We start from the raw sequence: 25,150 nt of genomic DNA, 5'->3' as shown, positions 1-25,150 counted from the left end.
CCCCCCCCCCCCAACCAACCAACATGTTTTCCTTCTCTAAATATTTACTGAATCACAAACTGAAAACCTCAGACTCCTCAACCGCCTGGACCGAGCCGAGTCTGAGGACGTGAGTCTGACTGGAGGAAACACCTGGACCTGGTTACCAGGACACTTTGAATATAAACATGTTACTGTTGCAATTAAGGCCAAAACATCATCAATTAACCTGCTGATCACTGTGTCAAATTAATTGATTGTTTGATTGATAAAATGTCCAGAGGTCCAGAGTCAAACGTCTTGTTTTGTCCGTTAAGATTCTGTTTATAATCAAATCAGACTGAAGATCAATTGATTATCAGAATTGTTGCAGTTTCATTTCCTATCAATGGACTAATCACATAATCATTTCCATTCTCGTTACAAAGTCAATCTGACGCCGATTAATGAACATCTGCTTTCTATCACAGTGAACTGAACATCTTTGACTTTTGGACAAAACACCTGTGAAAACAACTTATTGATGAACTGAGAAATTTATCTGCAGATTAATAAATAATGAAAATACGTTTGTAAGTTTTTCTAATGAGGATTAAACTTGTTTTCATCCTAACTTTTATTTATATATCAGGTCTGTGTGATCAGAGTCAGAGATCCATTAATCAATTACCACATTTTCAAGCATAAATGTCAAAATAAAAGTCTGTTTTCAGCCTCACAAACATGATTATTTTCTGATTTTCTCTGGTTTAAATCTTTATAAACTGAATGTCTCTGGGTTTTTGGACAAAACGAGGCATTTGAGGAAATCCGTTGATACTGTTTAAAAACATTATGACTTTTATCTTTCGTAAAGTTGGAGCCAGTGATTTATCATGGATTTAATCTGTAACATTTGATCATCAGTTACTTGTTTATGTCATTATTCAAGAATAAATGTCAAAATAAAAGTCTCACAAACATGAATATTTTCTGATTTTCTCTGGTTTAAATCTTTAGAAACTGAATCTGTTCGGGTTTATGGACAAAACGAGACACTTGAGGAAATCACCTGAGGAATGTTTGTCACTATTTTATAATATATTATTGACAATAAACACCAGATTCAATCAATAAAGAAAATAATTGTTAGTTTCAGCCCAACATAGATCATTGAAATGAAGGTGTACCAACAGAAAACAGCTTCTGATTCACTAATAACTGATTCTAAATCACAGTGAATTTACAGTTGCAATCAGCAGGATTGTGGGTTTGTCTGATTGTTCCAGGCTGACCTCAGACCTGTCACTTTAACATGGACTACAGGGGAAATAAGGTTTTGTCTTTATTGTTTTCTTGGCTGTAGATCAGCTCTTTCATCATGTGTCTGTATCTACAGTATCACAGACAAAGAGTGTTAATATAAACCTGACTGCAGCTCAACACAGATTTATGTAGTTAAATGTGAATTAAAACAGCAGGTTTCATGTTATTACTCAGGTGCTGCTTTGTGCTCAGTCACTAGCTTATGTAGCATCTGTTGTGCTAACTGCTGCTCTTCCCTCAATCCAACGTTTCAGCCTGTTTTAAGTTACTAAACCCAAAGTTAGCCGGTTAGCAGCCGCCGGGAACTCGGTGAAAATAACAACCCGGGGCTGGAGACACGGGCCCGGAGGAGGCTGGACGAGCAGCGGGGTATTTTTCCAGCTAACTTGGCGCTAACGCTGGCTGTTTGTGGTTTCACTCTGCTGGAGCTCCGGCAGCGAACAGGCAGGGGGAAGCACGCAGAGCTCGGCTGGCTAACGTTAGCTCCGCTCAGGAGAACCAGAAACCCCGGAGAGTGGGGCCCTGTGGCCCGGACACGGCTCCGAACACCCGCCGCTAAAACCTGCCTTTTCCCCCCGACTGTTAACGTCACTTTTACACGGCCACACGGCGGGAACCCGGAGCTAAAAGGCGGATTTAAACACAAACTCACCTCGTATGAGAAAACAAAAACTACACAACAACAGACTCCGCAGCACGACACCCATCTTTCTCCCGTTTCTTGGCCCTGCCGCCGCTCTCTCCTCAGCGCCGGCCTCCCATCGCTGCGGCCGCGTCCTCGGCCCAAAAAATGCGGATTTAAGAACAATATTCTGGTTGTGGTTCGGCTGCGGTGCGACTCAAATGATCCCCGCTTCCATCCCGGCTGGCTGGCTGCTTGCTAACTGCGTTGGATCAACTCTCGGTGTCTCACATTGTCCTGCAGGAGATCCGTCGTCTCCTTCCGCTGTGAGGAAGCTGCTCCCCCCGCCTCCTCCGCCTCCTCCTCCTGCTCCACTCTTCTTCTTCCTCCTCCTCCTCCTCCTCCTCCTCCTTCACTCCTCCTCCTCCTCCTCGGCTCCGCTGCTTTCTATTGTTGTTCTGATTTCATGCTCTCAAGCCAAAGATAATGTTACGACACGCTAAACGCCCAAAAGCTGCCCACACGGTGAACCGCTGCCGGACCAGGAGGAAACACGTCCCGGGTCCCGGAGGAGGGAACCGGTGTGTTGTGGTGCAGCAGGAGCCGAACTTCAGCTTCTACACTCACATTCCTGCGGGACTAGTTTATCACAGTCAGAGTTTACCACAGCAGCAGAGTCACACACACACACACGCGCGCGCGCACGCACCACGCACACACAGCAGGAGACACTACAACACGGTTCACACCTTTCACTCTCTCTGCGGCAGAAACAGGAAACTGACACAAACAAACTTCCACAACAAACACAAGCCAGAAAAACTTTGGTTAAAAAGTCTGAATCCTGCGGATAAAGTCAGACTTCACTTCAAACATGAGAATCTGGAGGAAATCCACACACATTCCTCTGATACTGAGAGAAAACAAACAAGAAAACATCTGGATTGATGTTAACTTTTAAAGAGAACAGTAAAAAAAACAACAACTGAATTTTGATTTAAAATCTAACAGTAAAATAGTTTGATTTAAATGATTCATATGAGAATTTTGAGAAAAAAAAACAAGGTAAATCAACATTTAAGAAATTTAAGAAAAATCACTGAAGCTAAACTTGTAGATTACAGTTCAAAATTCCTTAACCTGGAATATAACTAATGATAACATGAATGAAATACATTAAAAAACTCTTAATTTTGACTCAAAGTGATATTTAGACAGAGATCAAAAAAGAAGGAAAAAGCATAATGTATTCTGGAGAAAACAATAAAAAGCCGTGGAGGGATTCAATTCACAACTTTGATCAAAACTACAAACAAAAATAATCTGACAATAAAATTCGTTTTAAGTGATTAATCTGAGAATTTCAAGATAAAAGTCTAAATTCTGAGGCAAAAAGACGTAAATCAAAATTTAAGATTTAAAAAAAAAATATGATTTAATGAAAATATGTGTGTAATGTTTGAAGAAACTCAATTAAATTTGTATATTAATTAAAATGTTGATGAAAACTGATGTTAAAAGGTATATAACAAGTTTCCTTTCTGAATTAAGAGATTCACACATTCATTGTTAAAAATTGGCAAAAATTGTTGAAAATTTTGCTGAAAAGTCTGAATTTTGATAAAGTTGGTAACTCTGAGGTGAAACTCACATTTTTGAGAAAAAACCTTCAGACTTTTCTGAATCTTGCAGGAGAATCAATAAAACCAGATTAAAGGTAGAAAGTTCGATCAAAATAAATTCAATTTTTAGACAAATTGAATCTATTTTTTTCACAGAAATTTAATATTAATGTCCAAACTGAAATATTTTCTCTTCACATCGTCCCTGATCAATATCCTTCACAGGTGAATGAAGATGATACAGTTCTTAGTTGTACTCTGCATTTTTACATCTTTAAAACTTGATTTAAATGTTTCTTTCATAGATGAAATCCATGATAAATCACTGGCTTTTCTCCATAAGTGATTTAAACAATAACAAAGCCTGATTTCAGCAGATTCATGCAGCTGATGATAATTTACTGTCGTCACAAACTAAATCCCGGCGTTTATTTTTAGCTTTTTCACGCTCTTCATAAATTTGTTTTCATCACAAAACACAGAATCAAAGACGACACACTTTCAAAAATCACATTTTTTTTTTAATCCTTACAAGAACAAAACATCAAATTCCAAACTTATGCAAAAGCATCACTTCACAAAACGAGACCAAACTATCACCATCCATGGAGTTAATCAGACAGAGTAGAAACCAAAGCAAGAGAAGTGAAAACAAGTCAACAGTCTTCAGGTCAGTGTCTGCAGGAAGTTCATCAGGCTGCTGCTGCCACCTGGTGGTCAACTGATGCTGCAGCAACGTCCTTCCATCTGCCCCCCCCCAACCCCCCAAATACACTGACATCCAATACAAATGTAGTTATTATAGGAAAATAGTGCGCAGCCAGTGTACTCTTACCTATGAAAAACAATCTAATATTGTAAAAGAAGCAGATCACATTTATCAAAAACCGCAGGATACAGTAGTGCATCGATTCTCAGAGGATTGCATCAATCGTTTATATTTTTATCGTAAGTGAAACAAGAGAAACGTGGAGAAAATACAAAATCAACACAGTGAGAGTGAGTCCGACATCTAGACTGAGTTGGTGATTTAAGAAGCAATCACAGGCTCGTATGGCTGAAGCATGTGGAAGTAAAAAGACATGCAGGTGTACGTCTTATACACAAAGAGTCGACAACCCCCCCCCCCCCCCCCTCCCCTCATGGCGAAAAGGCCTCGACACCAGACGGCCGAATGTACAGATCTGTGTCCGCTCATACAATCCAGCTCTGCTCCACGGGAACGCTTCACAGGCTTCCTGAGTTTCGGGGAATAAAAATATTGCTGTTGGTTCTTTGTTTTTCCGTCGCCAGCTGAAGTTTCTACAGTCAACAGGACAAGAAGAAGAAATGATCTGCAGGAGGTGGTTTCACCAGGTGAGGACAGGTAGGTCTGTTCTCAGCTTTGAAGCAGAACAAGTGAAAGGCAGGAATAAACGTCAGTGAGTGAAACCAAAGAGTCAGAATTATGAGAAAAGCTCAGACTTCAGTCTCTGAGTCAAAGTCCTGAAACATGATTTTTTTTTTAGTAAAAGTAAAATCTCTGAGAATGTGGTTCAAATCTCAGAAACTGGAAAACATAAAGTTTATTTTAGATTCAGAGAATTTTAAATGTTCTATGAAGTAAAAGAGACTAAAAATGAAAACAATCCTGTCTTGTCGTGGACACAAGATAAAAATATAATTCAGAGAAGAAGTAAGTTCTCTGAAAAGATTATGGTTCAAATTTAGGAAAAAATCTAAAGTCTGAGGATAAAGTTTATTAAAGTCAAAATTCTTATCGACTAAATTATTGAAAAATGTTAATATTGAAAAGAAAATAGAAATCCAGAAAGAAAAACAAAATCCTGATTTGTGAACACAAAATAAAAAAGTCTTTCGGGACCTTCGAGCCTCGTACGAACCGGAGAAGAAGAAAAATCATCTCTGAGAAAACGTCAGAATTCTGAGAAAGTGAGAAATAAAAGTCGGTTTTTACCTCAGACAGTCAGAATCATGAGGAAATCATAATTCTGTGGATTTAGTCAAATGAAAATGAGTTTCACTCTTTGTGTTTTCCGTCAGTCACTCATCAGACATGACGAGACTTACTGAGAATACGAGCGGGTGATGAGACATGAACATGATACAAACCATGTGATTATATTCATTACTGTTGTAGTTATTCTTTCTTTAATGATGTATTTGGATTTCTCTGCTCTTTCCTTTGCTGGAGCAGGAAAAGCAGGAAAAGCAGGTAAATTCTCTGCCATTAAACACACGGAGCTTCTGTATTAAATATCATGTTCATGAACAAAGAATCTCATTAATAACTAATCACTTTGTGTGATGGAGGATTTTTATTCACATCACCCACTCCTATTCTAAATAAATAACTGCACAGGTCAAAGGTCAAAGTCTTGTTCAATCATATTTTAGGCTGATAAACGTAACGTATTGAAACGTAATAAACTGAAGAGCTGTGTGGTTACGTCTGACCAATCAGAATCCAGTATTCTCTGTGGTCACGGTTCAGCGCCTCTTTAACAGAGTGAAGCAGACATTCGATTATTGTGTAACTCAAGAGACGAACATGATAATTGTCCCTCTGAGCTTCCGTCCTGAAAGTCAAAGTCCGTCCTCAGACCTCGTAGTGCAGGTCGTTCAGCTCCAGTCTCGTGTAATGGCGTCTGTCGAAGGACTCCATCGCCTTACGTCCGCCCACGGCCAGGGCCAGCGTGAGCACGGCGAGCCCCAGCACCATGAACGCCACCACGCCGCTCTTCACCGCCCCCCGAGCGGCTACCGCCTTCCCCCGGCCGACACTCGAGTTCTGGAGGGCGTGGTCGGACTGGAGGACGCCTTTGGGGACGATGACCAAACTCGCTGCGGGAGTCGTCCTCACGGTGGGCGGCTCAGTGGTGGTGGTGGTTGTAGTGGTGGTGGTGGGAGGAGGAGGAGGGGCAGTAGTGGTAGGAACGGTTGTAGGGGGAGGGGTGGAGGGGGAGGTGGTGGTTTTAAGAGCAGTCGTGGTCGTGGTCGTGGTCGTGGTGGCGGTCGTGGTGGTGGTTGTGGTTGTGGTGGGAACAGTGGTGGGAGTCGTCGTGGTGGGAACAGTGGTGGGAACAGTGGTGGTTGTGGTGGTTGTGGTGGGTTCAGTACTCGGCTGTGGTTTGTCAGTAGTTCTATGTTCAGCCTCTTTTCCCGCCGTTACAACAGGAAGTGATGTCGTGGGGCTGAGAGTGGGCGGGAAGGTGGCGGTGGTGGTGGCGGCAGTCGTGGTGGTGGTGCTGACAGGATGTGGTTTTCCTTTCTTGGCAGTTTTGTTTTGCTTCTTGCTGGGTTTGTTTGTCTTCTTCATGGTGATGGAGGTGAAGGTGGGAGCTGTTGTTGTCGTTGTTGTTGTTGTTTCTGTTGTTGTTGTTGCTGCTGTAGTTGTTGGTGCTGCTGTAGTTGTTGGTGCTGCTGTAGTTGTTGGTGCTGCTGTTGTTGTGGTGGTGGTGGGTGATGGTGTTATCGCAGGCATCGTGGCGATGATGATGATGGGTGGAGGTGCTGTCGTGGTGGCTGGAGCATGTGTGGTGGTGGTTGTTGTTGTGGTGGTGGGCTGTGTGGTTGTTGTGGTTGTTGTTGTTGTTGTTGTGGTTGGTGGTGGTGGTGGCGTTGTTGTACTCTGTGTGGTGGTTGTGGTTGTTGTGGTGGTTGCAGGTGTGGTTGGTGCCAGAGTGGTGGTGGAGATGGTTTCTTTTGTGGTTGTCGTGGTGACAGGTCTCACTGTGGTTGGATGAATCAACCCTGCACAAGACAGAAGACAGATTTAAGAAAAACTGAACTACTGACTGAATGAATGAATTAATGACTAACTAACTAACTAACTAACTAACTAACTAACTAACTAACTAAAAGACTAACTAACTATCTTACCAACCAACTAACTATCTGACTAACTAACTACTATCTAACTGACTGACTGACTAACTAATTGACCAACTAACTAACTGACTGACTGAATAACTACTCACTGACCAATTTACTAACTAACTAACTAATTGACCGACTAGCTACTAACTAATTGACCAGCTAACTAGCTGACCAACAAAGTAACTGACTAACTAACTAACTAAAAACCATCTCAGTGTAGTTTCACATCTCCTCTCTCTGGAGCTCTAGTAACGACAGGTCGGTGAGCCAATCAGAAGAGAGGAGGCTCTGAGTCTCTCGGCCAATCAGGAGAGAGGCTGTGGGTGTGTACCTTTGTAGATGTCGTAGGTGTTGGTGCCGTCCGGAGCCTTCATCAGAGGACAGTCCTGCTCCGTGGGACAGTGGAACAGGAGGCAGTTGTCCTCGCCGCTGCGTCTGATGGCGGTGAAGACGGCCATGTTGCACTTGGCTCCTTCACAAACACAGAAACAAGGTGAATCATTCAGATGAAGTGACTCGGACTGAGTGAGAACGACTTCTCTTTCTTGTGAACATCATTTACAGTATCAATCAGTACCTGTCACTTTATTTCAGTATGTTTCATCTGCTCGTCTTAATGAAGTAAAACCACCAGCTCAGACTGTGACTGATGGAAGAACAATGGAAACTCTTTGAACTCCAGGAACTTTATTAACCCAGAAACACGGTTCACACTTTGAACAGCTCACAAGACTCTGAATTACATTTTACATTTTGTGCTCTTTATTATATTTATTATATTATCAGTGTGTAAAAAAGTGACTGCACTCAGGAGTTTGAAGGAAAATACTATATTGACAAAATACGGTATTTAAAAGTAAAATTACACAATCTGCTGAATGACCCTTTAAGGTTTCATATTATTATATATTTATGATTTAGAATATTGGACTATAGGATCATTATTATTATTATTATTATTATTATTGCTGCATTAACATGTAGCAGCATTTTAATCTTGAGGCTGGTCCAGATGTTGTGGATGTAAATGAACCTTCAAAGTAAAATCAGGTAAAGATTGTGTGGAGTTTCCCTCTCAGACGTGCAGTAGAAGATTAAAGTAGCATAAAATGGAAATAAATGAGTGAAGTACAAATACCATAAGATCATGCTGAAGTGCAGTTCGGGATTAAATCTGTTCAACGACGTCACATCAGGAGATTATTAATTATTTCTGTCTGAAATCAGTTTTAGTCTAAAAGAAACACGGTGACGTCTGATCTCACGTTCACTTTATGGTCAAACATGCGTCTGATTTTACAACCTGACCATGTTTTACCTGCGGAGATCCAGAGAGTTGAAAATACCTGCGTGATGTTCTTAGAAATGAAAAGTGATTTCTGTGTAAAGCTGTGTCAGTCTCTGAGTCTGACCCACTTCACCTCCTCACAACACGGAGCTGCAGCTCCTGCAGGACGAAGCTGACGGAGCTGCAGCTCCCGCAGGACGAAGCTGACGGAGCTGCAGCTCCTGCAGGACGAAGCTGACGGAGCTGCAGCTCCCGCAGGACGAAGCTGACGGAGCTGCAGCTCCCGCAGGACGAAGCTGACGGAGCTGCAGCGCTGGAAGTTTATGGTTGTGTTTATGTATTATTAGTTTTAATATCAGCTGCAGGAGGGCCGACAAATCATTTGCAAATCAGAACAATTTTGGTGAAAGATGTGATTAAAATGTTTTGTTTTAAAATGTTTAAAACCTCCTTCCACCCCGACCGTCAGATCCAGTCTTCCCTGTGAGTGTCTCACCTGGTTTGACTTCCTCTGAGCAGCAGGTGAGGACACAGTCCCTGTCAGACCGGACCGCCCGTCCCTCCATCAGCGCCCCCGGTCTGTTCAGGGCCAGTCTGACGTTGACTCTGGCGCTCTGGTGCTGTCTGGAGAAACAAGTCTCTGGTTCCACGGCGCTCACGGGAAGCAAGGTCAGCAGTATCACAGCGACGGCGGCGGCGAGCAGCTGGAGCGTCCGCGAGGCTGGACTGGACTCTGGAGGAAACATGGCTGCAGCAGATCCACAGTCTCTGATCAGAAACGCCTCAGTGTCCACAGGAGGAGAGCAGAGATCCACACGAATGACCTGCACATGGACAGAACATTAACACGGAGACAGATGTGGAGGGCACGTCTGCAGCAGGACAGATGTTTCTGAGTCGACTTACAGAAGTAAAAACTCTTAAATGTCTCTGTGTTCAGGTGCAGGACGGACGCCTGCTGTGACCGACTGATTACAGACAACAAAACAAGTCAATAATCAGACAGTCAGTTCACTCTGATTAAACTTAATGAGACAGAAAAAGACAAAAATAAAAACGTCTCCAGCCTCAAACTCGGAGTCTAAAAACTTAAAGTTAAAAAAACACGTTTCCAAACAACAAACATGATGAAGACTTTATTTTGGACTTTATCTTTAAACCGTCATGAGTGGGTCTCACTGACGGCTCACTGTAGTGTCACCACTGATCTTCTCTATCTGTCCCTCAGTCCCTGACGTCTCTCAGCGACAACAATAGAACAAAAGGAACAGAATTAGAAACTGATCTGTGGAGTAAAAGTGGAAATCTAAAAACAGAAGCGTCTCCTGAAGGAGCCGCTTCTGTTTTTAGATTTCCACTTTCACTGAAGGTGAACGAGGTCAGTCCTGATTTTACACACTGAAGAGAAACTTGTTTAAATTCTGTTTTTAGTTTCATATTAAACCATGAAAGTTCGGAATCGAGCAGGAAATAAACGTCTGTTGGATTCAGACTCTGTTGTAGCTTCAGATTTCATATAGAAACCTGGACGTGTTGTTTTAGAGCAGAGACTCACCGGGCCGACAGTGTGAACCGTCCTCCATCAGATGCTCAGCAGCTCTTTGGGTCCACAGTCCACGGAGCAGGACTTTAGCCCGTCTCCTGGAGGGACAGGGAGGCGTCAGTTCACCTTATCTCCACCCACTATCACTGGAACCACGTTACACCGTGGCTCTTAGACCTCAGCACGGACATTATGTCAGTCAACAGTAAATAATAATAATGATAAACTTTACATTAAAGTGCTTTATATGAGAAAAACCACATTAAAACACTTCAGCACTACAGTTAAACATGATCTGTCAAAAGAATACAGATACATAAAATCCTTAAAATACAATCAAATAAAACACAACAACAAAATAAAATAACAACAGTAATTCAAACCAATAAAGCCTTAGAAAGAGTGGTTTGACATAGAGGTCTTAACTCAAGGTCTACGCACTAGTTTTTTCTTGAGATTTCAACCACATCTCACAGACTTTCTGTGGAAGCTGAACCGAGGAAGACTGTAAGAAGAGGTGAGAGCTCAGGAAAAAGATGGTAAGTGGACGTTTATTTAAGATTTATTCAGGCAAGTTAATATTTCTGTTGTAGTAACACATTCTGACAGAATATATGTTGAAACTAATTATGTTAATTACTTTAATTAAAAATATTACACCATATCAGATGATTCTCTAAAGTATTTATATATTTCAGATTGATATTTATAATATTTTATAGCCTATAAATAATATTTGAAATCCTCTTATTGTTTCTTTAAGTCTAAAAACTTCTGCTTCGGCTTCTCACCTTCATAAAACCGGGCGAACGTGTCGGTGTCGGTGTCGCCAACAGGCGAACTGGAGGCGAAGTGAAGATTAACGGACGCACGGAGCGAAGAAAATTCGATTTCGTCTGTACGAACACGAGGCGAAGTCGCGTCCGCAGAATGTGATTGAGACTGAGGGAAGAACTTCGCCCTGAGTAGTTCCGTCATGGAGACATGGGAACGGAAGAGAACCAGGTCCGGGAGATGAAATTTCTCGCTAACAAACGACAAACGTCGCCGCGGTCGCGTCGCTATATCGTTAGCTTGTTAGCCGTTTGTGGCTAATAAGAACTTCTGTGGGCGAAAGCGAAGCTAGAAAAACCGCTTCGCGTTTCAGTGTGAACGCACCGGGCACCGAGTCCGTGGGGACCGTTAGCTGAAGGCCGTGAAGCGACGTCAATAAGCTACATGTCAAACCCGGTGATAATAAACAGCTAACAGCAGCTAACGGCAGCTAACGGCAGCTAACGGCTGCTAACGGCAGCTAACGGCTGCTAACGGCTGCTAACGGCTGCCTTTGTGTAACTGTTCGCTTCTCGCTTCGTCCATGTAGCACCTGCCGAACAAACATGTCGCTGCACTGGTTTTAATGGAGCTAATGTTACTGGGTAATTCAGCCTAAACTGGGACACAGAGCTGCGCGGTGTGATGTGGGTTAAACCCGGGTTTTATTTTCCCTCCACAGCTCCACGTCTTTACCTTTCTCTTCACCGAGGACGCAGATTAACTCGGCGCGGCATCCATCATCCATCCGTCGGTCGGTCGGCGGTCAGAGGAGTCGGTGTCGGACTGGAAACCGGGAGCCACCGGCAGCAATCTCTATCAAACCAGTCAGTCCCAGTAAGAGAAAGAGAAAGCTTCACCCATCCCGAGAGGTCATGTTCATTAAAATAATAATTAAAAAAGAAAAAAAAAAAGAGAACCAAGTGCTGACACGATTCAGATTCCCCCAGATGAAGCGGTGTTTTTCCGGTTTAAATGCGGGATGATGAAGCGCTGTCCTCCGTCACCCACGGTCACATTAACGGGAGAAAACGGTGAGTGTCGGCGGCATGTCGGAGAGAGATGAACCCCGTCAGCAGCTTCTGGTTTCTGAGGCTCCGGGATGATGAACTACATTACATGATGGCTGGTGCGGAAGATCTGCTTCTCTCCGGAGTCTGACCCATTTTAGTCTTTGTCCTCTGGTGGGGGGGGGGGGGGGGGGGGGGGGGCTGCATCCCAAAATCAGTCTCCAACACTGTCTAATTATTACCAATAATGAGCTTTAGAATAAATTCACATGATCATAAAATCCTCTAAAATTTCTCCTTAGAAGCTTTAAATAAAAACCCCTGTTATAAGGAATTTATAGGCAGGTTCATCAATAATTGAAGATACTGAACATGAACAACACGTTTGAAAGAAAAGCTTTTCTCCCCCGCTTCAATTCACAGAAAGTGTTACAGACATTTAATAAGACTGTTTTAAACCAGAGATAAATACTTTACTTTATTAAAGCCCTGCAGGTGCGACACATATAGAAGCTCATTAACACCAAGAATAGAACAAACATGACACAAGTCAAAATGATGAAATATTAGGTCAAAGGTTTGACTATGTTTCAAATGTACAGAAGCCTGTTTCAGCCAAGAAAAAAAGATATATATGCTGAAAAATAATAATAGTAATGAGATACAAGTAACATTTGTGATAACATTTTGATGTACTAGGTGAAAAGTCTGAGCTTCACAAAGTCAAAAATAAAGTTTTCAAATCTATATCTGCAGGAAGCATGACATGCACAACTCTGTGTGACGACTTTCACATAAAGTCGTCATTATGCCAACAAATGTCTGTATGGAAGCACAAGTCTGCCAGGAACTTGCTGATTCCCAAACTTTAACTCTAAACATCCGCAGTTAAAAAAACCCTCAGGCTCTGAGCAGATCTCTGGAGCTAACAGCTGATTCTGCTCTGAGACCACAGGAAGGTTTGCTTCTGGAGAAATGGAACATTTTCCACTCATTCATTTTCAGATTGGTGCAGTTTTATGCACAAAACAACTTTTCATGTTGATCACCTCAAAAGATGTCTGTCAATTTGGGTCATTTTCTGCCTCCTTACTTAAAAAGTCGACATTATGAAATAATATCTATTAATAGGTCAAAATAATTAAATTCCAAGCCAAAATTATAGGATAAAAAGACTAAATTTGACTTCTCTTATAAATTTGACTGGTTCTGACCTGAAAAACAAACATTTTGACTTTTGTTCTTTTATCTTCTCGTTATTTATTTTTCTTTTGGCAGAAATGGGCTTCCATACATCCATGTAACTCTCAGACTCTTTGTTCCAGGAATTGTTTTTAAAATCTCACCTTGACTGACACAAACTGTGAAAATCACAACTTTACCTTCAGAAACCAGTCAATCATATTTGAGCAGTCCATTCACAATCAGCTGTGTCCTAATTGTCCACTGGAATAAAAGACAGGACACTGCCTCACATCAACAGATAACTCTGTCTTCTCTTTAGTCCATATCGGCCATCTCTACGTCCCCCTGCGATCCAGCTGCCTTCTTCTTCTTCTTCTTCGTGGTCGGAGCTGAGGATGAGTCCTGTTTCTTGGGAGGTGGAGCTGCAGGTTCAACTGACGAAAGAAACATTTTACAGTTTTAATATCTCAGAAAAATCTGGTTTAAAAACTCTGAACTATCTCAACATCTCTGTCCATTTAATAGTTTTATTTTTAGCCATTTGAAAATTAAAAATGTTTGACTAATTAAACTATAATCCATATAGAACCAAGTGAAACAAAAGTCGCTGAACCCTTCGTTCTTTTATTTTGTTAATATTTTACGTGTCGACAAAATAAGAGTCGATCCTCCTGGACATGGCTGATAGCAGTCTGACAGACGAGGTTTTGTTTCTCCACCTTCTGCTTTAAAATCCTCCAGGTGTGTCACCTTGAAATCAGGGACACACCTGGCCAGGTGATAGTTTCACCTTTTTCTTCTTTACAAACTCTTGTGTAATATCTTCAGTGTGTTTGGGATCATTGTCATGTTGGAAATTTCTTCTCCTGCCGAGCTTCTTGAGACTTAGCTCCCTTTTTGTTCAGTATTTGGGTACAAACTTGCATTAACAGTCACATCTATCAATATCATCATTTTTAAATAAAATATAGTTTATAGATTCTGAAAACTCTTTAAGAACAGTAGGGCAGTAAGGACAGGAGGACTGATCACTCACACCATCAGCATCTTCACATGGCTAACCCCATGTGTTCTGGTGTGAATGGAGATGTCGTCATTTACCTTCCATACCGGCTTTCTCCTGCTGCATGTGCTGCAGCTGCTTCAGCAGCTTCCGTTTCTTCTTTCCAGACAGAGTGATGTTCGCTCTCGGACTCGACCTGGAGAGGAGAAAAATGCAGATTTTAAACAATGTTTTTAATCAATAGTCGGCCATGTTAGGTTTCAGTGTGTGCAGGTGATGATCACTGACTTTCTCTTCTTCAGGTGATGGAGGGTGATGAGACCCTGATCTACCACGGCTCCGACTATCTGATGTTTCTTCCTCTTCTCTCGACTCAGGACTCGTCGCCGCTTGAAAAGCTTCTTCCCCAACTCCTGCAAAGAAACGACAGAGACCACTGATGTTCTCTGGGTGATAACAGTTCACAGAAAAACTATGTGTCAGCTCCTACACTTCAAGTCACTGCAACAGTAAACAGGTTTTCTACTGCACTGGAAACAAAAAAACTTCATCTTGTAATGTGACCCTGAGCCCAGCAGACTGATAACACCACAGGAAACGATCCATAGACCCAGTTTATCTCTCGAGTCAAAGATAAGCATCAATCTTTCTGGAAAACACTTACAACTGCTCTGAAGGGATTTCCAAGAATCTCAAAGACTAAGCTAGACAGACTAGACGGATAAGATTTAAGATACTTTTATTGTGTAGAACAAGGAGGGCGATACAGACAAATTTAACTAAAAACTGAGCCATTATTATGGAAATCAGTGTGTTGTTTATTGAATGATATAATGGCCTCACATGGTTTTTGTTTTACAAAAATAAAACAGACAAAAGTCTAAAAACTGAATCCAGATCATTGAATCTGAACTTTGTTTCTTCCTCTTTCCCATGAATCATCTGATGACCTCTTACCTTTATCTGGTGACCCTTAGTTTAGTCCAGCAGACTAAACTAAGTGTATATGACGTAGTTAAAGCAGCTCCACCTGGAGCAGCTACAACAGCAAAATGCTGCTGAGGGTTTGTACATTTCACATCACTCCAGTTAAAAACAGATTACGTGACTAATATTATATTTCACATTATATATTAATACATTTGATGCATTGAAATTGTTGATTTCCTTTACACTTATTACTATAAAATTATGCTTAGAATAAAAAATACAATCATCATTTAATTTGATTTTTTAAAAAACGCTTGTATTTTACGTTCTGACCAGTAGGTGTCGCTCTGCTAACACGCAGCATATAGACATGAAGCTTTCTCTCTACCTGTAAATGTGTTTCATGAAGCTTCATCTCACCATCTCTAACTTTACCTACACGAAGCAGCTGACACTTCTGTGCATTTACTTTGGCAGGAATTTGAATGCAGTACTTTTACTTGTAATATTTTATTAGTATTTTTACACTGAAGTATTTGTACTTAAACTTCAGTATTACTACTTTTACTTCGTACTTGTTGCAGCTCTGCTTGTGTACTGAGGTGATCTGACTGTCTTAGATACATAATGAATAACAAACACGTTAATTATCTTAAAAGCTGTACGTTAATAACGATGACGTTACACACAGTGTTTACACTAGCCGTCCAAGCTAGCTGCTAACCGTCTCCTCGTGTATGTTTAGCTCAGGTAAATCAAACAGAACGTGCAGTTAGAGCGTCTTCTTTTCCCGCGCTTTGTCTCCTAATCGTTGATATTGAACAAGGTTTTCTTACAGTTTTCGGTCTGTTGATTTTCCCTCCTGGAGGAGACATGCTGCTGCTCTCACGTGGACACGCGCACGCTTCTTCTTCTGCGATTTAAATCACCGACACACTTTCAGGAAGGACGGATCTGTACTGCCGCCATCATCTTCTTCTTCGGCTTTTTTTTAAATGGCGGTGGTAACCAACGTTTAGGCGCATTACTGCCACCTGCTGGATAGATAGATAGATAGATAGACAGATAGATAGATAGATAGATAGAGATAGATAGATAGATAGATAGATAGATAGACAGATAGATAGATAGATAGATAGATAGATAGATAGATAGATAGATAGATAGATAGATAGAGAGAGAGAGAGAGAGATAGATAGATAGATATATAGATATATAGATAGATAGATAGATAGATATAGATATAGATATATATATATATAGATGATAGATAGATAGATAGATAGATAGATAGATAGATATATAGATAGATATAGATAGATATAGATATATAGATAGATAGATAGATAGATAGATAGATAGATATAGATAGATATAGATAGATAGATAGATAGATATAGATAGATAGATAGATAGATAGATAGATAGATAGATATATAGATAGATAGATAGATAGATAGATAGATAGATAGATAGATAGATATAGATAGATAGATATAGATAGATAGATAGATAGATAGATAGATAGATAGATAGATAGATAGATAGATAGATAGATAGATAGATAGATAGATAGATAGATAGATATAGATAGATAGATATATAGATATATAGATAGATAGAGAGATAGATAGATAGATAGATAGATAGATAGATATAGATAGATAGATAGATAGATAGATAGATAGATATATATATAGATAGATAGATAGATAGATAGATAGATAGATAGATAGATAGATAGATAGATAGATAGATAGAGAGATAGATATATAGATAGATAGATAGATAGATAGATAGATAGATAGATAGATATAGATAGATAGATGCTAAGTGCTATAACATAAGAGGCACACACTGGAGCTCGGGGGATGTGAGGTGTGGACTGGTCTGGACCTGGTCTCAGCTGGTCTAGATGTATGTTTTTTGTGTTTTCATAAATAGAACAAAAGTTTCACAGATCTGAATCTGTGTTTGAAACCTCCGGAATGTAAAAATAAAGGATGGTTATGTAGCAGAGCAGCTATGCTGAGGTCATGCCTCTGATCCTGGATCAGCTGCTGATGTAAACTGTGTGGATGTTTCCCACGCTGACGGCTGATGGATTTCCCTGCTGCAGAGACCCAGGGGGAATATTGAGGACTTTTGACTCATTTCTCTCTGCAGCCTCCAAACTGAAACTCTGAGGACTGACCGGATTATAACAGCCTGTCTGTGTGTTTCTGCACATCTGGGCCCTCCGCTCTCGCTGTTCGGGATCTCCGTCCACCACAGCAGCTCAGATTCAGCCATAACAATAAAAGGATTCGACACTGTAATTGGCTCATTTTTCCTCCCTCCAGATAAATGTCATCCGGACTGAACTCCACTCAGGGAACAAACTCCGGTCCAGAAATCCTAAACAGAACCTACGACAGCGTTAACGATCTCTGACACAACATGAATGGACTCACGTTGGTTGAGTTCCTCCGAGAGTCTGGGATCAGTTTTACATGTCGGTGAAGTTTTGTTTTGGGCAGGATTCTTGGTGATTATTCATGCTCTTTTATTTGAGCTTTGGAGGAGTTTCAACTTTTCCTTTGATTTTAAGCCAGTCTGGAAATTAGGCCAAATGTTTTCAGGTTTTTTTTAAAGCTTCTTTCTCATCTGAACAAGAAAAGAGTTTCTGTGAGTTTTCAGACTCTCAGACTCTGCTGCTGACAAATCTGCTTCCAACTAAAAATGTGCCTCCTGTGTTCCCATTAGATTGAGAAAATATTAGTTACATCGCTGTAAAACAAAATCTAAAGCAACGTATCAGATTTAATTTTGGTGTTGGGGAGGCTTGAGCCACTGTGGGCTGAGAGTCAGCTCTGGTTAGCAGCGCTCAAGACATGGTTGTTCAACCAGTGTCGGTACCCAGAGGTCTGGCGTGACTCCAGTGGCATGACCGGCACAAGACAAGTCGTCATCATTTGGCTCTCATGAAGACTTGTCACAGCAAATTGCTATCCGTAATGGATTTGGCTCCTGACGCAACCTGGGTTTAGGGAGCCAGGGATTGAACCGCCAATCTTAGGATCAGCAGTCAACCTGCTCTGCCCCCTGAGCCATGGTCACTCATGGTGACCCATGACCACCATGACCTCTAACTCCAGGCCCCTTCACACAGTGTGATTCTCTGCTGTTTGAGGCGTAAGTTGACTCACGTCTCAAACGACCAAATCTGTCGTCCTCAGTCCAAAAAGGCGGTTCAAGATCCACTGACAACTGATTTGGAGACCAAAGACTAAATTCAGAAATTTAGATTTAAATTCTCACAGTGTGTCTGCTGCTACGACCAACAATTACAAACCAACCACAGACAACAAAGACGCCACTACAAACCTCTCAGTCTACTCAGTAATTAAACACAGTGGACCTTCCCACCATGACACAAACACCTTGAAGATATTAGCACCACTCCTCCACACCCACGTGTATTTCACTTGTTTCGGGAACTTTCTGAGACTTTACAGAAACGTTCTCTTCCAGTTGGATCTTCAGTCTTTGTCCAGCTGACTCACCAGTTATCTCTCTCTCTCTCTGTCTCTGTCTGGCTCTCAGTGTTATTAATGTTTGTTTTGGCTGGTTGGATGTTGAAGCTGCTGCTGCTTGAATCCTAACATTAACACCGTCAACACCGTCAACACCATCAACACCATCAACACCATCAACACAGTCATCTCCGGCGCTCGGCTCCTTCCCCTCGATGTCTCTCAGCTCTCCGACCTGCTGCCAAACCAAACTTGTCCTGTTGTGAAGCTGCAGCGGTGGCAATTATTTTAATGGCTGTTAGCGAAGCCAAATCCCTCTGAACTCATTCTTCAGCCCGGAGCTGTTGATCATCTCTAACTGAATTCTGGGTGGAATTTATGATGACAGGTGGTAATTTGTTGACAGTTTTGCTCTATTGAGTGGAAAGTTGTAATTTTCTTTCCTGCTGTATGTGCAGAAGTCCAAAAAAAAGCTGCCGTGGAGGGTTTGAAATACAGGAGAATGAACACCCAGCTGATGTGGAGAGTTGATGGTGAATAGACAGAATACAGGAGCGATGAAAACCTGCAGATGAAGACAATATGGTGGTTTCTGGAGGGACTTTTGGTCCGTATGACCTTTATTTTACCAGGACTTGGTAAAAGGGTCAACCCCATGCTTAATGAATGTCCTGAGGTTCCACCATGGGGGCATTTGATTGGGCCTGGTTCCCCCTCACAGTTTATAATAACCACTAGGTACAGTTAGGTTAGTTAATAGTAGTGAGTAGTTTTGTTTTAGTGTGTCCGACACTTAAATACCACAAATATTTTATGAAGTATTATGTTTATACATTTGTATGTGGAGTGGCTTTAAAGGATATCATAATGGGATGGGGTTAGTCATTTTATTGCGTCCACAGATGACTGATGCTCTAACATTACTGGCTGAAAAGAAATCTGCTGAGTGATGTGTTTCAGTCTGTGTTGGAAACATGTTTCAGTCCAGCTTTCGGTTTTTGATCGTCTGTCAGTGGAAACTTTCAGAGTGCTGGTGTGTCGAGCTGCTTGTTTCTGAACCAGCATGACTCAGCCTGGTGGAACCTCACTCATTTAATGTGAAGAAGAAAGAGGCAGAGTTTCTGTTTAAAGTCACAGAGGAACTGAGAGAATCTGCTGAGGGTCGAGGTCTGTGAGCAAATCCATATCAGTATTGTCATAAAAGTTACTGGAAGTTGGAATGAATTACTTTTTCAGTATATTTGTTCTGGCCAGAGGGTTTTTACAAGGAGTTTACAAGGAGTTATGAAGGGGGTGTGAAGGGTCCTGATGAGGGTTGAGATGATGACAGGACCTCAGCTATCTACAGTCACAACCAAGGTAACTAAAGAGTCACTAAAACGTCTCTTGCATTGATTATTTTCATTGCCTTTTTTATATCTGAGATGTCTGAGACCAAAAATGATGATTCAGTTCCTGGCACAGACAATATGAAATGACAAATACATGATAATGTCGCTCTGTGACTGCTAGATGTGAAAATAGTCATCTGTTTGCTAACATGCTAGCAATAACATCCAATGTATAGAATTAAGGAGGTTATGTAATGTATACTTGAGGCTATGGTGTAATATTTAAACCCACTTAACACAAACTACAGAGGACCCAGGGCAGAACCCTGGGGTACACCACAACTCCGAGCTTTAAGTTAGAGTTTGATGTAGAGCTGCAATTAATGATTATTTTCATTATCAGTTAATCGTGCTAATTATTTTCTTGATTAATTGATTATTTGGTTTATAAAGTGGTGTCTCTATAAGGTGACATCTTATTTTGTCCCAAATCAAAAGATATTCAGTTTATATTGATATAAAACAGAAAACTGTGACATCTGAGAAGCTGCAACCTGAATATGATAGATTTATTTTTCCTTGCTGTTTTATTTTTTGTCAGTCAACTAAATTAATCAACTAGTGTGAATCCTTCAGTTTATTTTTCTGCCCCCTGGTGGCCAAAAATTAAGAAATGCAGCTTTAAGTAAAGGATTTAAGTTATTTCATAACTTCACTGGAGATGAGTAGAAAATTATCACCATCCAAATTTCAGTAGATTTAAAAACTTACAGGAAACAGACAATTTTAAGCATCAAGTGAGATGTAGAATAGGACCGAGGACAGAACTGATGCTTCACTGTGAACTTACTGCAACATCAAAGACACAGAGACAGAGGAGTTACTGTCAAATGTTTAATCCGTTCAGTACAGGGTGTTTATCTCAGTGCAAGTGCCAAAAACAACAATATCGAGCCGTGTTTGGTTTATGTACAAGTATGAACTTTTGCATTGAGAAGCAGAGCGGCTGTGGAGGAAACAGAGACACTGAAGGCAGCAGGAGGGTCCGACACAAAAAGGTGAGACAACGAAACAAAACATCTGAAAAACAGCAGCAAAGAAACAAAAAAGTGGACGTCTGAACAGAGCGAAGGGTAAAGAATCAAACGGAAAAGTAACACAGAATGACGACTGTCGTTTTTTCTTCATTTCAATCAACCACAAAAACAAGTCAATGAACAAAATTAATGGTATATATATTTATATTTATATATCTAAAGTGCATTATGGTACAAAAATATAGAGGGTCAGCAGCACCTCGATACATTTACAAAATAAATACACCATTCAGACAAAATAAATTACCGCAAAAAAATCTGACATAATTGGAATAAAAAAAGAAAAAAGCAAGGATTCACAAAGATTAAAATCTGTTGCCCCACAGAGCATCAAATAAGTTTTTTTTTTTTATCATATTCTGCTATCTATTCTGCTATATTTAGAATATTTACAGACAATAAATATTTTCCAATTTCTTTCCAAATAATCACCATTACAGACGACTGTAACATGAGTATTTAGGAGTCCACTCCAACTGTCCGTAGGCTTCTGAAACACAAGCAGAGACAGGAAGAGACGGGTTAGATCAGCACTTTATTTTAATTTCATTTGTGTCTTGAAACGTACAGAAGCATCAGCATCAGTAAAAACACATGGGGACATTATAACATTTAAGAAACCTCTGTGTTACGTGGATGCACAACCTCTTTTAAAATGAAAACACATCAGTTTCATCCTTGTGTCCGTTTGTTCTGAGTGCAGCTGTCGCAGTGTGTGAAGGCCACAAATCTGATTCAGAGAAATGAATCTAGTTCTGGATGTTTAGGTTGAATGACGTGTCACGTGAACCTGACTCTACAGACACTGTCACACAGTGTAAATCACCATGATGCAACACTTCGACCTGTGGACTCACCTTTGTCAGAGACTGACAGCGTTTTAAAGCAGCGCCCTCTGCAGGCCGAGCAGAGACCTCCACTCCAGGTGGAGTCCACTCCCGGGTTCGTCCTCCAGCCTCCACCCCAGTGAACGTGCCCTCCTCTTCCTCTTCTCTCCTTCCCTCCTCTTCCCAGACCTCCCTTTCTTCTTCCTCTTAATGCCGGGTGCTTTGAGGACGCCGTCTTTGTACGTCTGAGACTTGTTGGTCTCCTGCGGCAGGTTGGTGCCCTCCTCCTCCTCCAGCCTGAAGGTGATGGGGAGGTTCTTGGTTCCTCCGGGCGGTTTGGAGTGCAGGGTGCTGCCGGTGGTGCTCAGGTTGATGCCCAGGCTGACCCCAGGCAGCCCGACGCCGGCGCCACTGCTGCTTCCGCCTCCTCCGGTGGTCCGGACGGGAAGGTCGCGGATCTCCGCCGTGTGGACTTCATCCAAAAGCTCCTGCAGCCACATGCGACGCTTAAAGTCCTGCAGCGTCCGACCTTTGTCGTGCATCAGCTGAGCGTGAGTCACCGAGCGCTTTCTGCAAAACACACAAAGAAGAAGATTCGATTCAATTAAACAATTAACATTCACATGTTATAAATGCAGGATTTTCATGCTTTAGAGTCGTTGAAGAAAGAAAAAGGTTTTGAGTTTTACGTTTAGTTAAAAGTATGTGGACACCACTCATGTCTGCTGATGTAGTGTGATACAGACTCAGTCGGCTTTAGGAGGTTTTCTTGATCCACCAGCAGAGGGCAGTATGAGAGAAAGAATCAGTGTGTGAGTGACTGAAGGAAACAGCAGCTGCAGAAGTTTAACAGCAACAAAAAAGATGAATTTTATGAAACATTTTTTTGGCTTCTTCCTTTATATTTTCATCCATTTAAAGACATTTTTTGTGTCTAACATTTAGATAAACTGACAGATCTTTTCTTTGCTTCCGCTCACCCTCTCTTCACTCTTCAGTCACAGAGGTTAAAAACTTTGGACAATATTCCCCAATAACTCAGCTGTTGCATTCATGCAGTGAAATGACATGATTCATCGAACCGCAGGAGCTGAGCTGGTTTCCAGGGTTGTTAAAACTGATACAGAAGATCTCCGCCCTGCCGGAGGAGGTCCAGATGAGTTTTCTCTCTTTTTCTTTTTCACAGGAAAACGCCAGTTTTCCTTCTGATTGTTCATTATTACGATGTGAGCAGAGCAAAACCTTTGGCCCTTCACTTTTCATTAATGTGGATGTTAACTGGCAGATTCATGGCGCTCAGGGCCAGAGACGCTACAAAAAAAATTAACTGTGGTCCAAACAAAAAGAAAAGACTTGGGGCCGAACTGTGATTTCTGATTTTCTAATGAAACTAACTCCAAACAGTCACAGAGGAAAAACCTTTTATTCTTTGAATATGTTCTAATGTGCATCTGGATCCAAACCTGGTCTGAATCAGACACAGTATTAGTTTGTTGATTTTGGGGGAATATTTCAATCATGTCAGGTGATATCTGAGCGGCAACATCCCAATACAGATCTGAGCATTCGAAGTAGTTATGTTGTTGTAGCGCCAACTACTGGTGAGTGATCTGCAGATTATATGTGTACACAAATTAAATTAAAATGAAAACTGCAAAGAAATTTCTTTGTACAAATAATTAAATGCCAAAAAAAAAATATATATCTAAATATAAATGACGTCATAATGGTCACAAGGTGGCGCTATCTGCACGAAAACACCCAGTTCTTCTTCTGCTGAAATGCATCACAGATTTGAAATGTGACTCATTAAGTATTAATTTGTTGCTATAGCGACATCTACAAGTCAAACATCATGATGTGTTGCAGGGAGCTTCCTACATGAACGTCAGAAAACATTTGTAGGCCCCAGCGAGATTTGAACTCGCGACCCCTGGTTTACAAGACCAGTGCTCTAACCCCTGAGCTATGGAGCCCTGTGTACCTACATAGGCCACACCCACAGGCGGCTGACCACCTACTGAGGCACCAACATCATATAAAATTTAAAATGTTCAAAAATGTGTTCAGGTGGAAAAACACAACATTAATCATTCAGAATCATCTGCAGGGAAATTTAAGACGACAGACGCTGATTCATCATGACACTGTGGCACCACCCACAACTCCGTCACCACACTCAGCAGCATCCGTGGGTGGTGACACGTGCACACGTCTCCAACTGAACTCTAAAGATGAAAGATTTATCACTGAGGGAAGGTTTGAAAACAGAGAGAGGCCCCAGCGAGATTTGAACTCACGACCCCTGGTTTACAAGACCAGTGCTCTAACCCCTGAGCTATGGAGCCCTGTCTCCACCAGGCCAGGTGGTGGTGCTGTTCGCACACCGGACACATCACATCACTGCCATCCACACAGCTGCGATCACAACGGGACAAAGTCATCTGTCCCATAAACGTGACGGACGCGACTGAGATTAATAAAAACATGAGTTCATCACGACGGATCTGTGAGAGCTGCAGAAGAAGAGGAGACGACTCCGGCTCTGATTCTGACCAGATGGACCGACCTGTTATCTTTCCAGATGCAGCCGGAGCAGCAGAAGGATTCGGGGCTTTGCTTTGCCGCGGTGTCGCGTTACTCAGTCTTAACTCTTAGACAAACAGAGAGGCAGAGGGCACGGCTCGAAGCCTGGGAACCGCCGGGCGCCAACGCCGGCCAAACACTTCAGGTGTCTGAGCACACAAACACGCCCGCTGCAGTGGGAGATACCGGCAGCTGATTACAGCTGTCAGAGTTTCCCATGATGCCCTCCTCCTCCTCCTCCCCGCTCTGCGGAGGTCAGTTTCACCCGGAGGCCGTGCAGCTCCTCTGACCTGAGTTACCGTTTGATCTGTTTCACCTGTCGACCGGCAGCTGACGAACACAGACGAGACGCTCGATAAAATCTCACTCAGCTCAATGACGTCAGTGAAACAACACAACACAGAGGGAGAGCAGCTTCTGTTTATGTGCTTACAGATATCACACACACACACACACACACACACACACACACACACACGCACTCACACACTCACACACACACACACACACTCACACACACACACACACACACACACACACACTCACACACACTGGCTTTGAAAACTGATCTGCTTCTGTTTTTACCTTCAATATAACGAACATCAAACAGTTTCC

General features: G+C 41.7%; 4 protein-coding genes and 2 non-coding genes across 8 annotated transcripts in view; all 6 read right to left on the bottom strand.

Annotated features, from left to right (window-relative positions):
- lrp6 (low density lipoprotein receptor-related protein 6) overlaps positions 1-2,259 on the bottom strand; it is a 39,958-nt gene extending 37,699 nt beyond the window's left edge. For both annotated transcript variants that reach the window (XM_023428044.2, XM_023428045.2), the window contains exon 1: positions 1,937-2,259. In XM_023428044.2, coding sequence (XP_023283812.1) covers positions 1,937-1,991 — 55 coding nt within the window. In that variant the 5' untranslated portion in view covers positions 1,992-2,259. The remainder of the gene's footprint in view (positions 1-1,936) is intronic.
- A 1,768-nt stretch (positions 2,260-4,027) lies between these two features.
- On the bottom strand, positions 4,028-12,216 carry mansc1 (MANSC domain containing 1). The gene is made up of 5 exons (XM_087179788.1): positions 11,748-12,216; positions 10,251-10,336; positions 9,192-9,519; positions 7,739-7,879; positions 4,028-7,281 (listed from the first exon to the last, which is right to left on the bottom strand). Exons 3-5 carry the CDS (start codon positions 9,439-9,441, stop codon positions 6,128-6,130), a joined length of 1,545 nt encoding a protein of 514 aa, XP_087035914.1. The 5' UTR covers positions 9,442-9,519; positions 10,251-10,336; positions 11,748-12,216; the 3' UTR covers positions 4,028-6,127.
- A 296-nt stretch (positions 12,217-12,512) lies between these two features.
- On the bottom strand, positions 12,513-16,152 carry c4h11orf98 (chromosome 4 C11orf98 homolog). Its single transcript, XM_023428035.2, has 4 exons — positions 16,016-16,152; positions 14,538-14,662; positions 14,348-14,445; positions 12,513-13,680 (listed from the first exon to the last, which is right to left on the bottom strand). Exons 1-4 carry the CDS (start codon positions 16,052-16,054, stop codon positions 13,562-13,564), a joined length of 381 nt encoding a protein of 126 aa, XP_023283803.1. The 5' UTR covers positions 16,055-16,152; the 3' UTR covers positions 12,513-13,561.
- A 4,753-nt stretch (positions 16,153-20,905) lies between these two features.
- Positions 20,906-25,150, bottom strand: part of pthlha (parathyroid hormone-like hormone a) — a 17,384-nt gene continuing 13,139 nt past the window's right edge. For both annotated transcript variants that reach the window (XM_023428042.2, XM_023428041.2), the window contains exons 3-4: positions 21,980-22,519; positions 20,906-21,612 (exon numbers count right to left, since the gene is read on the bottom strand). In XM_023428042.2, coding sequence (XP_023283810.1) covers positions 22,003-22,519 — 517 coding nt within the window. In that variant the 3' untranslated portion in view covers positions 20,906-21,612; positions 21,980-22,002. The remainder of the gene's footprint in view (positions 21,613-21,979; positions 22,520-25,150) is intronic.
- Positions 23,853-23,925, bottom strand: trnat-ugu (transfer RNA threonine (anticodon UGU)). Its single transcript has one exon. It is a non-coding gene; the product is annotated as a tRNA-Thr (tRNA).
- trnat-ugu (transfer RNA threonine (anticodon UGU)) lies at positions 24,225-24,297 on the bottom strand. Its single transcript has one exon. It is a non-coding gene; the product is annotated as a tRNA-Thr (tRNA).

Source organism: Seriola lalandi, unplaced genomic scaffold (assembly GCF_002814215.2).
Source record: "Seriola lalandi dorsalis isolate HSWRI2012SDOR001 ecotype SW California unplaced genomic scaffold, Sedor1 jcf7180002054865, whole genome shotgun sequence".
Lineage (NCBI taxonomy): Eukaryota > Metazoa > Chordata > Actinopteri > Carangiformes > Carangidae > Seriola > Seriola lalandi.
This window is presented reverse-complemented; position numbering and strand designations above follow the sequence as displayed.

Excerpts from the sequence above, each read along its gene's own strand:
- c4h11orf98 (XM_023428035.2), bottom strand. The coding sequence starts at position 16,054 with ATGTCTCCTCCAGGAGGGAAAATCAACAGACCGAAAACT. Across the intron at positions 14,663-16,015 it reads AAATCAACAGACCGAAAACT|GAGTTGGGGAAGAAGCTTTT; the intron begins GTAAGAAAACCT and ends GTTTCTTTGCAG. Across the intron at positions 14,446-14,537 it reads CATCACCTGAAGAAGAGAAA|GTCGAGTCCGAGAGCGAACA; the intron begins GTCAGTGATCAT and ends TCTCCTCTCCAG.
- mansc1 (XM_087179788.1), bottom strand. The coding sequence starts at position 9,441 with ATGTTTCCTCCAGAGTCCAGTCCAGCCTCGCGGACGCTCCAGCTGCTC. Across the intron at positions 7,880-9,191 it reads CTCAGAGGAAGTCAAACCAG|GAGCCAAGTGCAACATGGCC; the intron begins GTGAGACACTCA and ends GTGTTTGTGAAG. Across the intron at positions 7,282-7,738 it reads CACCTACGACATCTACAAAG|GGTTGATTCATCCAACCACA; the intron begins GTACACACCCAC and ends TGTCTTGTGCAG.